General features: G+C 40.0%; 1 protein-coding gene across 1 annotated transcript in view; it reads right to left on the reverse strand.

The window, feature by feature from the left end:
- The window catches only part of DESI2 (desumoylating isopeptidase 2), a 119,695-nt gene that overhangs the window by 78,238 nt on the left and 22,908 nt on the right, over positions 1-18,549 (reverse strand). The window contains exon 2 of the mRNA XM_069234456.1: positions 8,857-8,929. Coding sequence (XP_069090557.1) covers positions 8,857-8,929 — 73 coding nt within the window. The remainder of the gene's footprint in view (positions 1-8,856; positions 8,930-18,549) is intronic.

Below are 18,549 nucleotides of genomic sequence, written 5' to 3' on the forward strand. Positions count from 1 at the left end.
ATGCATAGCACAGTCAATAATTAGGACCCCTCAATGTTAAGATCTTTAGCCTCCCGATATCTCCCTGTAGACCTGGTCCCTTGATACACATCTGTAAAAAAAAATGTTGTCCAGAGAATTTCATTTTTGATTTGTGTTTTTATATAATTAAATAAGTAATTTAGCTTAGGTACACCATTGCTAATACGGGCCAACTTTTTCTGGAGAACATTTTTAATAATGGTGGCCGTGTTGCAGTGATGATGTACTATTTCAGAAACCATGAGATCTACATACTTCAATCTGGTGTCAAAACAAAGGTTATGGGGCTCAAGTAGTCTTAGAGAGACAGAAATTAACTTCTCAAAGCTAATGTTGCGCCATTTTCCAAAATGGCAGCTCTATAATGATGTGTTAAGCCATCATATTGGTAATTTTAATATTGTTTTTCACCGATTCAAATTTGTAAACAAGAGCAAAGGAGGTGGTAGTAGAGAAGCCTTATCTCCTGACAATGTTGCTAACTACAAAATCTGAGGACTCCCTCAACAAAGAAAAATGTGTCATATTTCAAATTAATCTGAAAGAAAAGCTAACATCAACTGCGGCTAGACAGAAGAGAGTCTGAGATGCTGCAGAAATACGGCAAGACAAAGTTCACAAAAGATTGAAGCTACTGGGTGAAGAGGATCAAATATTTTATCATTGTGTAAATACAAGTGCTACAAGTCTTACACAATGGACAAAAGCCTGGAAACAAATTTGTAAAAAAAAAAAAAAAAAAAAAAAATAGAGGAAACCAGTGAATCACAAGAAGAAACAGAGTCTTCTGAGAAAGTGAAGACAGACAAACCCAATGCCTATCCACTTAGAAGATTGATGGCTCAGAAAGCAGAGGCTCTTCAATGTGTTACCTGTGTTTTAGCCAGAGCAAGGGCCAAAGGGACTGACCAAACTATACAGTATGAGAGTCTCAAAGGGCAAACATGTTTTTATCTGCAGCTCGTTTTTCCAAGATTACGTTTTCAGCCGAATAGCTGATCTAAACAGCGAGGTGAATATATCTGCAACAGATTTGTATGCCCATCTGAACTGCATGTGTGCATACATTCAAAAATATGAATTTAGAATGAGTTTCCAGCAGCAACGTAACCGCCAGCTTTCAGTTAAGTTTGCACTCTTTGAAAAAGCAAATTAAGATTTAAAGCCACGCAAGGGGCTGGCTATGGGTTCACACTCAATGCGATCAGAGAATTAATGGTCAACATTGATGAAACTATATTGCTCCATAATAATAAATTAAGATTTTTCTGGTGAGAACATAAAATGACAGAATGCGATTTTATCAGTCTAACAAAATTCTTGCTGCCAAAGTAAAATCACAGAATGCAGTAAAATCAGCAGGAACCATTTTAAGAAACGATCTGAAAGATTTAGATTTTGGACTTAATGACAGATTTTGTGATGCTCCAGAGCTCCGCAAATCATAGGAGTCAACAATAACGCCCGATGTTGTCTTAACATTTTTTTACACCACTGTTTAATATCAGCAAAGCAAAACTGTAACAAACCAAAGTTCTTGAGTTCAGAACAGAAGCCGACAACATTGATGATGGCTTTGAAGATATAAGCAGAGTGGAAGACAATCCCATGAACCAACAGGCTTATGCAGTGCAAATGTACAGTCTTTTCCAAATCATGTTTTATGAACTACATTATGGCAAAAAGAAAACTTCCCTACAAATGATGACTGCCCACGCAATCTATGACGAGTGCAAAAGTAGAACGCTAATCACTTCAATGAATAGAATTGGTGTATCAACAAGTTATAATGACATAGTACGGAACAGGAACTTGTTAGCAGCTCATGCTGTAAAATCTTGAGAATCTGACAGCACACCACTTCTAAGTCACTTTACTAGGAAAGGATTTACAATTGCTGGTCTTGATCATTTTAATTTTGAAGACACCTCTTCTTTATCTGGAACATCCACGGCATGGTGCTTTTTCAAGACGGCACCAATAAAGGAGCTGCTGGAAAACCAGCTCTGTCAGCTCTAGGCATAAACAAAGCTGAAAACTTATAACCCAACTGCCTTGCCAACATATGCAAAATCACTGCAAGTCATCAACACGTCCCAGTCTACCAGAAAGTTCAAAAGTGGCTGAGGACATAGATCTTCTTTTGATGAATGCTGCAGTCCGCAAATCTGATTTAACTGAATTGATCATATTGCTTATTCGGTGCAGACTGGAGGATGCAAAAAAGCCAGATCCTCCGTGGGCTGGAATTCATGCTCTGATCTCCCAGAATACTGTCCCAATGTTGAAGGTTGAGATTTTACCAGTAATACCACCTACAGTCACAAAACTACACAACAGTATATAAAGCTCTGAAAAAATTCTAAAATGTAACTGCTCACCTTGAAGACCAGCCTATCCTGCCAATTTTATGCAATGAAGGTTTCTTCTGTATTGTAGCTTAAATTTTTAAGAGCAATCCAGTAGAATTTAATGATCTCTATCCAATGATGGGTGTTTTCCACATGACAGAAATTGCATTGCCGTGTGCAGGAAGTTCTCTCAGTGGATGTGGCATAGACAATGCACTTATTGAGGCTGAAATCTTTGGAAGCAAAACTGTCCAGTCAGTGTTGAGCAGACCTCATTAAGTTTGTTTGTTAAAAGGTATGCTCATCATATCTGAGGCTATAGAAACATTGCCCTTGAATGCTTTCTGGAACAAGAATTACAAATTAGGTTTTGCATACCTTATCTCACAAGTAAACAAGGTACAGGGTGCACTTCTTTAAAAAAAAAAAATAATAACGCAAAGCCAGGCAATGTTCAAAACACCAAGTTCAAAAACAGAAAGCCTGAAAACCAAGTTCGTAGTGTTTGTCAAAGAATGTGAAGAAAAATCAGAACTTTGCAAGTACTCAGGAAATGTTTTACACATGATAGGTGTAGTGCAAACCTTGGTACATGTTGATCGGGAAGGTGATTGGGCGCTGCACATGAAGATTGTGGAGTCACCAATTACTGTGTTTTGCAAATTTAACTGCATAAACTATCTGAGATATGGGTCCTGGTATTTGGAAAGAGTGAAGAAGCTAGAGGTGGAAAAACCGTACCTCTACAGAAAATTCAGCTACAGACATTTTGTGGTGAAAGACAGAGAGGGAAGGTTCAATGCTGTGGCTCCAAATATGAAACTGGAACAGATGATTTAGAGATTGCAGAAACGCGCCAAGGTAATTGTTGGTAAGGCACATAAAAGTGAATATGTTGCTCAATGGCAGCTAGTTTACCATGCAGTCCTTTCTATTTGCAATATTTTCAGATAGATGACAAATTCAAAATTAGTGGACCATCATGAAACTGTTCCTCACCGCAAACTGGTGGGAAAGAGGAAAATGTTTCAATAAACATGCTGACAGCCTTCTTCATTTCAAGCAGCAAAGAAACCCGTTTGAAATGACTGAGCCTGTGCGACTACACAACTTCGTGACCAAACAATATGTGGATAACGATATAAAGTCCCACCTATTAGATGTCGTGGAAGATGGATCCAAACTATACGCAGAATGGAGGCAGTAGAAATTTTTATTGAAAGAGAAAAAGATGTTTGACATAATCACTAAAGCTAAACTACCATGCTTTAATTGCCACAGAATGAGTTTTGTCCAACCAGCCACTACAAAACAGGTTACAAAACACCTTTTGCAAGCACACAGAGATCGATATAGCAAAAGAAAGGGGTGATTTTATCAAGGACATTCTGCTGTATGATCTTCTTCCAACAAACGCATTATTTGATTTAGATGCTGCAGCCAAACAAGTGAAGCACAGACTTGTACAAAAGCTAAAAAATTAAATTAAAAAAAAAAAAAAAAAAAAAAAAAACTTTACCTTGAAGAATTTCTGTTCGAAAAGGTGTCCTCATTGACAACTGCTGCTGCTGTGGATCACATGTCACAATTGAGAATAGTCAAGATTTCATCCATGCAAAACTTTCGAGAGGTTGATCTGACTGTTCTACAGATATCAAAGTCAGTGTGCGCCTTGCAAGAACTGCACATTGTCTTTGATAGTTATCTTGAAAGAATGTGACAGAATCAGACGAATGTCTACAAGTGGAACAACTGACCTTGCTGCATAAAAAATTCGACACCTATACCTATGGAACTTGATTAATTCTGGTCATCAACAACAAACAAGATGAACTTGGAGATGTTAACTTGCCAAAACATTGCTGATGTTTCAGTGAATACTGAAATTCCAATTATTGCAAGTGGGACGATCGTCAATGAGGAGTTGGTGCCTGCAGAGATAACATTCAAAAAGTCCGGGCCATATTGTTAAATAACTTAACAGCAAATTGGAGGAAGCTGAACTTCGTGTTGTGCCACATGTCAAGTGGGCTGTTCGAAATGGTTCCAATTGAGTCATTGTACTGCCAAATGACGGATATTTTTGTGCTACTTAGATTTATTTCATTGTTCATAAGTCAAAGATTAGAGTTATGGATACGTTATAGAACAGGTGATAAAAAGACACCTAATTCTGCTTCATATTCTGTAGAAGAATCTTGACCCAGACATGCCCAGTGTTCTTACAGGTAATGACACTATGAGCAAATTTGGAACAAAGCTTGGAGCGTTAACTGCTGAACCTGTGAAGTTTCTAAAAGGATTTGCTGTTACAGAAGAAAAATTTGACTTTAAAGAAGTCGGACTGTCACACATTTGACTATCTTTGGTACAGCGAGTTCAAGAGATCAATCCTGCTAAGTGACCTTCCATTGATGTTCTTCTAATTAAAAGAGTGCTGTACTTGATCAGAAGATATGTAAATGTTTTCAATCATGCATATGTAGAGAAATATCAATGTCAATTTTGCTGGGAAAATATTGATGGGGTGCGAAATCCTACAACATTTTTAAAGCCTCTACCCACAGAACTTACACATACATGTACTTGCAAAATCTGTGCTACAAAAAGACATCTGCCAATATGCTCTTCTCAAATGTTCAACATTCTTCAAATATGCCACAAGAGATTGCTGAAACAATTAAAGTGAACTATGAAAATGTGTCTAAAACAGGAGTGATAAACTTTTTTTTTCCATATTCAGATCATAAACATTGTTTGTTCTATACATAAACAAATTAAAAATCATTATTTGTATAGTTTGATACCAAAATGAAGTATGTAGGTCTCATGGTTCCTGAAATATTACAACATCACTGCAACACATCTGCCAGTTTTAAAAATGTAATCCAGAAAAATGTGGCCTGGATTAGCAATGTCTACCCAAGCTAAATTACTTGTCTAATGATCCAAAACACAAATCAAAAATTTAAATCTATGGACAACAATTTTTTAAGGAGTTATATCATGGGCCGGGGGTACTGGGAGAGCCCTTTGATCTTCATCTGTCCATCTACTTAATGTCCACAGGATTGGCAGATCCACTTCTTTTTTGCCCCCCAGACTTTGGAACACTCTACCCCTGGAACTGTGTCTTCTGGTGTGTGAGCTTCCTTTCTGCAAGGCAAGGTTTTAAAGACCTGGGTTTTTGGCATCTGAATCCCACCCGCCAGCACTATTCTGACCACCCACAGTGTCTATGGCAGCAGTGGGAGGCCTCCAGTAGCCATGCACTATATAAACCATCACGAATAGAATAATTTTAAATATTTGCAGCATGGCCTCCAAGTCCTCAATTTGCTGAAGAGTAGACAAACAGCCAGGTAATTTGATACACATCAGCTGCAAATTAAGGCTAAAGTCTGAGTCCGATGTCTACCTACTGTGTGATCTCTCTATGGATCAGAGTGTCTGGAATGCCTAGGGGCTTTGGATGCAATTTGTGGGTTTTTTTTTTCGACTTGTCCCTAGACTTTGGCTTAAACTTAACCTGTCAAGGACAACCTTGACTGAAATCAGCCCCACTTCTTATATTATGTATTACAGAGCTTGGACTCTCATTCCCGGAGGCATTCAGCTGCATCAGGGAACATTTACAACAGGACAGGACTAGGAGTCATGAATGACTCGGGACCAAGTATAAGAGGACATCATGCAGGTGTGTAACTAAAATGTGCTTGTGGCACAGGTTTATTCCTGTCGTGTTCAGGAGAGAAATTCATGCAAACTGCCAAAATACAATATGATTAGTTTGGGTGGGGTTGTGTGGGGTGGTAGGGATGACCTTAATCATTAAGAGCGGAGCTCACTATACGAGTCTTCAGTTGTGGATAAACAAGAACTGACATCAGGACAATTGGAGTTTTTATGTGGTTCTGTGACAGCATGTGGGAAGCGGAGTTGGAGTAGCAACAGAAGCTGATGATGCCATCTGCCGGCACGCAGGAGCCAATGCAAGACTTTCTGGATCTAGTCTGTCATCTGGGGAGATTCACAACTTGAGGAATCTGCGAGTATACATACCATACAGAATTCAGTGCTTGAGAGACCAATAATAATTTAACTTCCATTTTAAGCACCAGAAACAATAAAGTCTACATTGACCCGAACCACAGCATTTACGCGAACCACAGCATTTACTCAAACACTTCCAATATCCTTTGCACTGGTTTTAGTGAAAGAAAACATTTACTATGTTGACAGACATCTAGAAGGAATAATGAATTAGGGTCAACACCATTACAAATCAAGCAGGTGGGACGGACAGCTGAAGGAAGAATTAAAATTAAGATTAGAAAACAAGATATTTATAATTTAGGATACAATATAAAGGTGAATAGGGAAACCGTGTCCGGCATCAGGGCAGTCCTTACACACCAGTCACCTTCCCGCTGTGAGAAATATGAACCAAATGACTGAGTTGGTAATACCCAATAATGAGATATATAGATTTACAATATGTATGAATTTATTGTAAAAACAAAATCGCTCTTAGATTTTTACGGCATAAGCATTTAATCAGATACACAAATCAAATTCCTGTACGCCAATGAAAATATTCCACCAATGTAAAATTTACTTTCATTGCTTGCTTACTGAACAGCTCAAGAGTGCTAAAATAAACTTTTCTACTGTGGCATATGGGTTGCACAAAATTCTCCGAGTATAACCAATATAGTGTTTTAAATCCCCCTTCGCATATATATATATATTTTTTACAATTTTTATTGTGGGCTTTGTTTTCTGTAATTCGCTTGGCAAGTAAAGAACAGGTTTTCTTCAGGGCTCGAATGCCTCAAAAGTAATTTGAAAACCGGGCCTTTCTCATCACTATTACTGCATTTATGCACATCGTTGTTGTGAGTATGTTACTTAGTAGCTGTGACTTTAATTTGAAACTATAAACATGGAGCCATACTTCCTCTACTATGTTTGTGGGTCGTTTTGACTATCATGATGGACAATCCTGGCCTAAATATAGAATAACATTTAACACACCAACTTTTTCTCTATTATTCAGTGATCCAGGGGAATTTCTAATGGCCTGGTATCTTACTGATATGATTACAATCACTTTGTACAAGAATGGCATCATTGCTTTCTTTACTTTTTTCTCACCACCCCAGTTTTGTTTTTTTATTGTTTTATTTCTTGTCCTATTTTCTCAGGTGACCTTATTATGGCTTTCACTTTTCCGAAATTTCACATCAATTCATTTGAACTGCTTATGGAATACAGATGAAGGTTGTATGACCACAATTCAAATCCTATAAGGTTTTATTATACCCATTCTTAACCGGAGAGTCTGGTCTATGTTCTTGTTTGGTTATACTGTGGCTTTATAACATAGTCATTTTTTTCACATGAGCAAATGTGCATTGCTTATTATATGCCCTTCTGTCCTATTTTTGGTCACACTGATAACCTCCACATGAATACTTTATAAAGATTGTAATGGCTGTGCAAAACTCTTGAGGCTTGGTACAACAGCTTTAATTAATCTTTTTGGGCCAGAGTCTATGTAAATTTCACACTTCAATGCACAATAATATAGTCAAATATGGAGAAAAAAAATTATTTAACAAATAATGTTCTCTTTTCCTTTCATTATAATTGGTGTATTTGGTGCTAAATTAATGGGCTTGTAAAAATCCTATTTTTTGCATTTTTTTATATTTATTTTCCTTTTGCCACATAATGGCTTGCCCTGTCTACATACGTAAAGCTCCAAGTTAGTGGGAAGGTGTTTGGACATTTCTTGGAGTTTTACTGTCTGTAAATGAAAGTGTGCTACCACATCATGTTTTAGTAATATATATATTTTTTTAAAGTGAGTGTTTGAACACACTGAGAAACACTCCTGCCCTGATGGCAATGCTATTTATTAGTAAACTAAGAGAAGTCATGGATCATGTGTGCCATGTATGTGGACTAGATTCTTACAATACATGGAGCAAACGTTTACTCTATTTAAATCAAACAAAATATTTTTTTGTACAGCAGAAATGCTGAATTCACATTTGAAGGTGCACTCATGTGAAAATGAAGAAAAAGGCAACTGCAAAATAAAATATTTGACTAGGATCACACAATTTGAGATACTTTCACGGGTCAAGTACATTACAGTTAGGTTGAGTAGATTATTCAAGTTACTTGACCTGCAGGTCCAGAAACATTTTTATGATTTTTCGGGTCCTGTATTGGTAAATCCTAGACAATTTTTGCAATAAATGTACACCACTTTTTATTTAATAAATAGATCTCTGTAACAGGCGCTTCAAAAGTCAGATATTCCAGAAATCTATTGTAATTAGGAAGACAATACCCAAAAAGGTATTTATTCCCATAGTGTAAAAAGCAATTCAAGGGGACTTGCAGTGAGCTCTTCACACTTTGTGAGTGAGTGTCTTTGTTTTAACAAATCACATAGATTTCTCATACATACCTCGGCCATATACTTGAATTCCTGAGTGGAAAACTCCAATTCCCAGATTTGAGGTGTATTCATTTATCCAATACTGAAATAGAAGAATAAAGAGGATGGTCCCTGATTGTATTTTCAAAACAATTGGAATTTCTTTTTGTAACACAGGTAGTAAACTGAGAGACTGAACAAACATTATTTGTTCAATTTGCATGTCAAACAAAATACCTAGTCATATCAAAGTAGGCACATAAACCTTCTAGTGATTTGTAACAAATAACAGAAAGCAAGCAGCAAGGTGTATGGTGATGGAGTACAAAACAAAGCAACATCAGTGTTTCAAGACAGAAGTGATATCTAAGTGGTAATGACCACAGGAAGTGCTGATTTTGGGCCACCCTGAAGGTGCCCGGGGCACAGACAGATTTACCTAATGTAAATTACAACATCTACAGTGTGACATCACAAATTAAAACATTGTCTGGTTATCAGCAACCTACACACAGCTGTAAAACAGAACACATTTGGCAAAAATCATAGAATGTGAAGCATAGTTGAGAATAAAAACGTAAGGATTAGGTTTACAACCAAAATCATCCTTGCTCAGAATAGAGGTACTGTGCAAGAAAATAATTTAGATCAAAAGGATCCCAGTGCATAGAATTATTTGAAAATGAGATAAACCCAAATTAAATAAGAATAGACAAATCAACTAAGGCTTGCAACGTATTCAAACTTTCCTGAATACCAATATTTGCAAAACTTAAAACTGTCTTTTTAAAATCCAATATAACAAAGGTGAGACACTTGTAAATTTTAATAGCCCTGATAGTACACAAGCCGCCCCTAAGGAAAATATTTTTCAATACAGTCCTACAAGATTTGATCAAATAAAAGGTCTTTTAACCGGAAGAAGAACTTTTTTTTGAAGGGGAGCTTGTGCTAACACAATTGATCTTTAAAGACATTTGGAATATGTCCCTATTTTCTGGAAAATTAACAACACTTCCTTTGCATAGGATACCTTAGAGGTGGAGCTTAAGCCAGCTAGTGTACACTCTTAACTGAAAAAGCTTCTCTTAAAGAGACTACAGGGCTATCTGTAGCTTTAGACAATTGTCAAGGCTCTTTCTTTGCACAAAAACTCAGAAAAGAATTACAGTACAAATTCTTTAAAAAACATTTTGAACAACTGTGAACTTGCCTTTCTTCTTCACACATGGATTGAGGAGTATTGGCAGATGACGGACAACGATTCCTGCCTTAGTCTGAACTAGGCAAAGCATCACTGCAAGTGATACTAGATCAATGAAAATCTTTCAACATTACTGATCACGAGATCTTGATCCAATGACTCCAGTACATAAGGGATGTGTGGCCTGGCCCTTTCTGCAGGCTTTTTGCTGTCTGTTGCTGTACCAGTTTGACGGCATTAGGACTCTGTGCATGTTTTCCATGCTAACCAGTGGTAAAGTGGTTGTGCTTTTTCCTTAAAACATAGTATAATAACGATATGCCCAGCTAATACATTTCATTTATTTGTATGTCCCTAATAAATGGTACTACATGTAAGCAGGCCCTGTAAATTAAATGCTACCAGTGGGCCTGTAGCACTCATTGGGTCTCTCACCAGACTAGCATTTTAAAATATGTCTCAGGCCTGCCACTGCAGGCAAGTTTTAAACTGCCAATTCGACATGGCAAAATAAACCTCTCCCTAGTCCCAAAACGTCCTTTTTAAAACATATAAATCACTCCTAAAGAAGGCTCATAAGGCTGGGTGCACTGTATTTAAAAAGCAGGACGTATCGTTCAGTTTTACATGCCCTGCCAGTGAAAAACTCCTATGGTCATTTTATACTGTTGCAGTGCCTCTCTCACAATGACGGTTACTCTATTACATTTAATAAGTGCTAACTCTGATTTGGATTGAAATACGCTGTTTACACTTAAATTGTAATTCAGAATGTAACATTTCCTAGCTCTTGTAACGCAAAGTTTCAATCCTATTAAGGACAGTGAGGCGAGGATTATGCTGTTCTTTCTTTACTTTTATTAACCAGCAGCCATTAAGAAACCACAATAATTATGATAACAAAACTTCATTTCCCATGAGGCTTATGGAAAGAAAGAGAAACAACAATCCATGCAAACAGTGTCCATCGTTTTCCCTCAAGAGCCTCTGGAGACCTTCTTTCCCCCTTTTTCTTCAGTGACACCTGTTGGTGAAGGTACACATCAATCCTGTTTGGAAGACGCTGTCCTTGGAAGAAAAATGTGCCCTTAGCATCGAAAGTCTAGCTTTCCATATAAACTAAACATAAATTGAGTTGAATTCTAACAGTCTGGCATAAGGGCAGAAACAGTTGAACGTTTTAAAAGCAAGCTTTCAGATGCAAGAACAAGGCGCCAATGATTGAAACCAAAGAAGAAAAGAGTTTACTTATGTTTACACAGTTGGTAATTAAACATGACCATCCCGTCTTGGTGGGTTACAGTGGATAATTCTCACCTCTGTGCCCTTATTAGAACTAAAACTCTCCATTACAATAGCTAGGGAATTTTACACAGTACATTAGGACCCAGAGGTGAGGATTATGCTTGTTCAAAGCTTCACGAAAACCAGAGACACTGTATCATGGACTGGTTTAAAATAAAACCGCTTAAAAAGATGGAGTCTGCAGATCAATCCACCGCATTAAGAATGTCATCAAGGCGTGCTTCCAGCATAAAAGCTTTGGAGGCCATAGAACCCTGCGCTGAATGCGCTCCAAATGTGAATCCCTGCTTTCTGCATGACCCCTTTAGCAATGGAGGGTGAAGAAACCTCCCCCTATGGGGCTTCGTCAGGACAATGAGGTGCTGGCGCTCCTCCTGAGGGCAAATGTGTTGTACCACGCACAACTTAGGGACCCTCACAGAAGTTAGGAAACAAAACCACATGAGAATTGCATTTAGTTCTCCGGGAAGTATGGCAAGTAACCCCATCTGAGTTAAATACTCTACTTGTTATGTCGAGGGCCCCAACACATCTGAAACCCTCCTACATGATATGAGGCATTACGAGGTAACCAGTTTTGCTGACATTTATTTACAAGACAGATATTTATTAGGCCACAAAGGGGACCATTTTCCTGCTGCGGAGAACGCCCCCCAGAGTGCTCCCCATCCATTGGTGCTGGCATTAGATTGGATGACTATATTGGGCTAAGCTTCAAAGATAGCCTGGCCGTTCCAGGCCTCAACATGCGATATTCATCACCTCAGTTTCTCCTTGGCCTCCTCATACAGCAGAACCTGCTGCACATAGGTGAGGCTGCACCGGAGGTAAAAGGCCTTAAGAGGCTGTAAGGCACAGTAGTGCAAGGGGCCTTGGCTATGGCCTGTATGATGGAGGACAGGAGACCCACAATACTAGTGATATGTTGCAGGTATGTGAAGGGTCCGTCCACTGTCCGTCTGAGCTCATGTTTGATCTTCAACAACTTCCGAGAGTGAAGACTGAGGGTCTGCTTAACCACATCCACCACAAAACCCAGGAAAAGCAAGGAGATGGTTGGTGATAGAACTGACTTGTGTTTGCTGATGACAAACCCTAGAGACTTCATGAGGTTTACCATCGTCTGCAGATGTTCTGTAGGTTTTAAAAGACATTGACCCATTAAGAGGATGTCGAAGTAGACCATGAGGCTGATACCCCTGGCCAGAAGGGGTTCCATCACAGGCATCAAGATTTTTGTGAAACACCACAGTGCCGAAGAGAGCCTGAAAGGGAGTGTTGTGAATTCCAATGTCTGGCCATGCCACTGGAACTGGAGAAAACAGGAAAGAGGAGGGTAGATCAGGACTGTGCAATATGCATCTTTCAGGTCCAGGGGCATCATCTGATCGTTCACCTGCAAAAGATCAGAGAAGATGGATCACCTGCCTCTTGAAGTGGCTAAATACCAACCAATCGTTAAATTCCTGTAGGCCGATCGGAGGACATTGGCCCTTGCCCCTCTTGTCCATCAAGAACAAGTTGCGGCGGAAACCCGAGGGGGGTCCGAGTGAGAACAATCGCACCTTTCGCCAGGAGGTCCTCCACCTCAGAGTCCACTAGGGCAGCCTGCGCAGTGGAGAAGGTGAGAGGGCATGGCTTGATGTGTTGGTGGGGGGACCCATAGAACTTTTTGTGGTAACCCAGAACAGATTGAAAGACCAACATGTCTGAGGTAATACAGCCTCGCAGTTGTGAACAAACTCTCTCAATCTGTCCCCTAAATGCACCTGCTGCAGGGTGTGCACATGTGCCTTGATAAAATGCATGTGCGCCCAGTGGCGAGGTTGGTTTCTTGTGGGGTAGAAGGAGCCAAACTTGGGGGAGTCCTGCCATTTTCCACGACAAGAAGAACCCTGGACGGAGGATTGGAATGAAGCACGGCCGGCTGAGCTCCCCATGCCACAGGCAGCGCCAGGGAAAACCCAGGGGGTGAAAATTCTCTTGACCGATGCCTGGGCTTTGTCCAGGGAGTCGAAGGTTGCAACAAAGTAACCTAGTTCCCTGACAAAAGTGTCTCTGAATAGATTCCTTTGTTAATCTCAACTAGAAAGGATATGGCAGGGTTTGCATTTCCCAAAAATATGACAGCTTGTTGAGCCTAGTTAGATAAGGCCTCTGGGGAAATCAAGGCCCAGGGTGCTTTGGCGACTTTAGTCATGACCAAAATTTTACAGAGGTTCGGGCCACATTCAAAAGCTTATACCGGCATGGCGCCACAACCGGTTTAAGCCTATTTTAGGGTCTCTAATGTACTTATTTAGGAAGATGGTGATCCGTGTATCGATTTCTGGCATCAATGCTACTCTGCCCTCAAAGGAAGGTCGAAAGCATTCTGCCACAAGGCGGTTACGAACCATCTTGCCAACTGGCTTTCTTAAGCACCCCGCAATGTAGGCTACCACTTTAGGCATGTGTGTCCATTCTTCCGAACACAGATGATCAGTTACGGGGAATGTTGAGAGGAGTGAGTGTGAAGGGGTGGGTTGTAGTTGTGACTTAAGTCGGCAGATCCAACAAAAGCGACAGTTTTGGAAAAACCGAGAAACACCTGCAGGGAGAATGGTGGCCGGTCGAGCTTCATGCTGAAATGGCCACAGAGCAGGTCAGCCACCTTGGTAGAGAGGACCAGCTCCACGAGGTCTGTTAGGAATAAGCCCTCAAGCGGTGAGAAGACTGTTCAATGCAAGAGCCTGAACACACCTCATGTGGATCCGAAAGCCCTGATCACACCATAAGGAACTCTGAGGTGGGGCTGCCAAGGAGCGACTGAGCGTTTCCTTGGTAGCCTGAAAGAAAAAACGGGAAAGCACAGAAGCTAGCACAAGGCAAAAGCGCACTGCAGATAAGCAGTGCAGTTGCGTTGCAACACTTCAGTCACAAGAACTAAAGTAACTACAAAGCAAGACAGGCAAAGAAATATAAAATAGGAGTACTCAACTGCCGGATGCTGGAGCACCAAAGAAAGAGGGGGAAAAGGTCTACAGAGGCTCTTGGGGGAATACGATGGACACGGATTGCAGGGATTTTTGTTGATGTTGTTTCTCTTCCTTTACATAAGCCTCTTGGTAAATTAAGTTTTGTTTTCGTGGTTATTGTGGTTTAACTGCTGCTGTTTAATAAAAGTAAAGAAAGAACAGCATAATCCTCGCCTCTGGGTCCTGACACAGAAGCCTCAGTAAAGTTGGTTGGTAAAGTTGGTTTAAATTACAATTCTGAAAATGCCACTTTTAGAAAGTTGGCATTTTCTTGTCCCAAGCAACTGTGCCGTTCTGGCAGTATATTGGGACACATGAATATGAATGTGAACGGCTGTTGGAGTTTGTTGATTGCTTCCAGACATTAAGATAAATGGGGCATAGATGTGGACAGGATGGCTAGAGGACGAGTTGCACCCAACCCCACTTACACTTCATAAGGGTTTGCCGACCTTACACACAAAGGAACCTGACACCATGCCAGCCCTGCATTTTGTAACCCCAGACAGTTTAGAGACTCGACCAGGAAAAGGAGGCAAACTTTTCACAATCAGTACTGGTGGTAAGGCAGGGAGTTCCCCACACACAAAGGCTAGCACCAGGTATAAATACTGGAACTCCAGAGCCACTCATCAGAACACTCCTGAACCTGTAGAAGTTAGAGGACAGCCTTGCTGCCTGAGCAGGAAGACTAAACCTGCTTGCCTTCACCCAAGGCTAAATGGAATAACTCCAAAGGTTAGTTGGCTGACCTGTGTCAGCTACAAGGACACAACAAGCTTTAGAATGTAAATCTGTGAGCTTGAGGATACAGTCAAAGAGCACAATAACACTGTGATACACCTGTCAGCATCCACCAAGGACTCAGCACTTCGAGTGGAAGATGCAGAAGGAGGCATACAAAGAAACGTATCTCCAATTTATCAGTTTTCAAGAGGGAGCAGAAGGGGAAAATCAGGAGGAGTTCTTGAAAATCTGGATGGCCTCACCCATAGATATTTCTTGCTCAGCTTTATCACTGAAACCACACAGAGTGCCTCAAAAGACCATCATATTGATGAAAATAGTGGCTTTACCAGACTATATGAAATGGTGCAATACAAAACATGATCGGGGGAATCAAAAAATAAGAGGCCTTGTACTTGAGTATATGCCGCTGTATCCTCCCTAGTTAAAGGTGATATTTCAGTCCCACTTCTTCAAAAAGTCAGAGGATGCACAGGGCATGGATTGAAGGATGATCCCTTAAATGTGAGGGACGATGGATCATGACTGACTAAAGACCATCATCATCACTGGTAGTAAGGCCAAACCCTAAACAAATACAAGTGTATAGATATTTTAGGGTCTGACAAAGATGACCCAGAGCCCCCCCCACCACCTGCCCAATCTTTTTGTACTCAAAATTATTAACATATCAGGAGACACTCAGGAGAAGTCTCATTGGACCCGGAAGGAGGACATCCAGTCACAAGCATGGTCAAAGCAAGAAGAGAGACGAGGCAAGGAACACCAGATGAAGGCATTTGCACCTCAAATAGATTATACAGCATGCCTGTCCCCATGAACTCATGATTAAGTCAAGTGGGTATGATACAGAGATATGATCATTTGGGAGCACATATTCAGCTCTCCAGGGCTCTGGACAGCAGGAAAAAAACACCTGCAATAATGCATCTGCATGAATCTGCATCCCTGTCCGCCGATTAGTGGTTTGGATTACTGCTATTACAGAAAACAGAGGAGTGGTAAAGTGGTGGGACCGTGTTGGTTTGGATTTAAGGAGAAATAATGTTGCGGCGGGGTGACCAAACTTTCCCAGAATTGGAATACGTGCAGTTCTACAGCTCATGGGAACAAAAACGAAAAGTGGGATGGGGAAAAGAGGTTGGGAATGTTTGTTACAATTCATAATTTATGTTCTCATATCACCCAGTGCTCATGACAATGATATCAGGAGAGGCTGGGGTACAGCACAGGAGAAAGGGAACCCTATAAAATGACTCCTATAGACCACAACACAGAATAAATAAATAAAAAATACTCCTGAAGTATAAATGGCCTAGGAAACTTTTCAAATAGCTAAAAATGGCTTGATCTAAAGGATATTATACTGGGATACAGGGAATGTGAAGGAGGCAAAACAGCACAGCAATTAACAATGAACATCTATGCTCCACTCAAATGACAGCAGAGTGTTTTAGAAAAGGTGGTGCTATACTTATTGAAGGCAATTCCTTACTGCATGGACTGAGAGGGGATTTCAATTGCATTATGCTACCTGAAATACATAGAACAGTCCATACACTAAAAGGCACACTTCACTTACTGCACCTCTCAGTCTCACAATTTGCTAGGGCCATGGCTTCACATATGTTTGGAGGCTGAAACACCTTAGTAAACAACAATACTCATATTTTTCTGGTCTACATAAAACATTCTCCAGATGAGATTGCATAATTATCCTGATGGTGGAAATTCCTCTGATATGAGAGCAAAGCATGGGAGCTAAAAGGCCTACCAATCAAGACATCGATCAGGGCGGACCCCTTTTATACTTCGAAGAGAATGAGGTAACTGTTGACTCCCCAGTGATGCACCGTCAGGGCTCGAAAAAGCCACTCGACCACTCACATTGGCGAGTCTAACTTGATCAGGTCGAGCTATTTTTCACTCCTCCCTTCTGGCGAGTAGACACTGAACAGGTGTTCTATTCAGTTAAAAAGTGGAGGGGCAATAAACCTTTAAATCTTGTTCTTATGTCACATTTGCTCTGTGTTCACAGACAGAGGTCAAAAGTTGGTTTTTCTTACAATTAATTGTCCTTCTGAGAGCAGAGTTGCAGGACTTTGTAAGGTGAACTGTGTGACCTGCTGCTCAGAATGTAAAATAAAACAATATAGGGTGTCAGATTTTTCCTAACACACAACATTTAAATGACAGTCAACTGTGCAAACATTTCAAAATACATTTCAGCAGTTGTGAAATACCTTTTTTTATATTTCTGTGTGATGAAAAAATATTTTAATAGGATGAAAACAATTTAGAATATTTTACGTGTTGATGTGCAAAGGCTATGTTCTCTGAAACCCAATTTTCACAGATTGTTAATACACTATATAGTTTCATCAGTAAAGCTGCAAGTTAGTGGAGAGGATTTTGGACATTTCTTGGAAAGTTACTGTGTGTAGATGACAATATGTTACCACATAATGGTTTAGTAATATGTTTATTAAAATTGAGTGCTTAAACAAACTGAGAAACACTCCTGCCCTGATGGCAATGTTGTTTGTAAACTAAAAGAAGTCCTAGGTTATGTGGGCTAGACCTCATGGGTTTGTGGGCTAGATTATTGTGATGCATGCAGCAAACATTAGTCTACTTAATCAAACAAAAGAGATTTATTTGAACTGCAGAAATGCTGAGCTCACATATTTGAAGGTGCAATCATATGTGAGAATTAGGAAAAAGGCAACTATGTAAACTATTTGACTAGGATCGCACAATTCGAGACCTGTTTACGGGTCAAGTACATTACAGTTAGGTCAAGCAGATTATTTAAGATACTCGACCTGCAGGTCTAGTAACATTTTTATAATTTTTCGAGCCCTGTGAGGAACACAAGGTAGTACACTCAGGGACATAAATGCAGCCCATTACCCGTAATAAGAAATGCAAGCTAGAGGAAATTAGGGTGCCAGAGTCCAAGATCTTCAAGTTGGAATAACAGAGACCACTAGACTGACCCCACAGCTGGTGAGGCTATTCGAGATACTTAAACAAGACTCCCAAAATGTGGTGCAAGACACGAAGCGTTAGCAATTCCTGGCAATGCAGCATAGATTATATGAGGTGGAGGAACAAGGAGGGCAGACTTTTGTTCCGAGATAGTAAGAAGGAGGAAGAAGCCAGATGGGTAAGAGTGTTAATAGAGGGCATGAGGCAGACAATAGAAACCAACGAGAAATAGCATGCACATCTGACAACACTATAGTGCCTTCTATGAAGCAGTAAACTTGACTGGGGAGGAATAAATTAAACAATGGCTGAGTCAACTGCACATACTAACATTAAGTGATGAGGATAGGGAAAAGATGTTAAGTGATGTAAAGTCAGAAGACGTCACAGAAGCTATCAACACATAAAAAGTGGAAAACCTCTGGTCCAAACTGGATATCATAGCAATTATACCAACAA

This window comes from Pleurodeles waltl, chromosome 5 (assembly GCF_031143425.1).
Source record: "Pleurodeles waltl isolate 20211129_DDA chromosome 5, aPleWal1.hap1.20221129, whole genome shotgun sequence".
NCBI lineage: Eukaryota > Metazoa > Chordata > Amphibia > Caudata > Salamandridae > Pleurodeles > Pleurodeles waltl.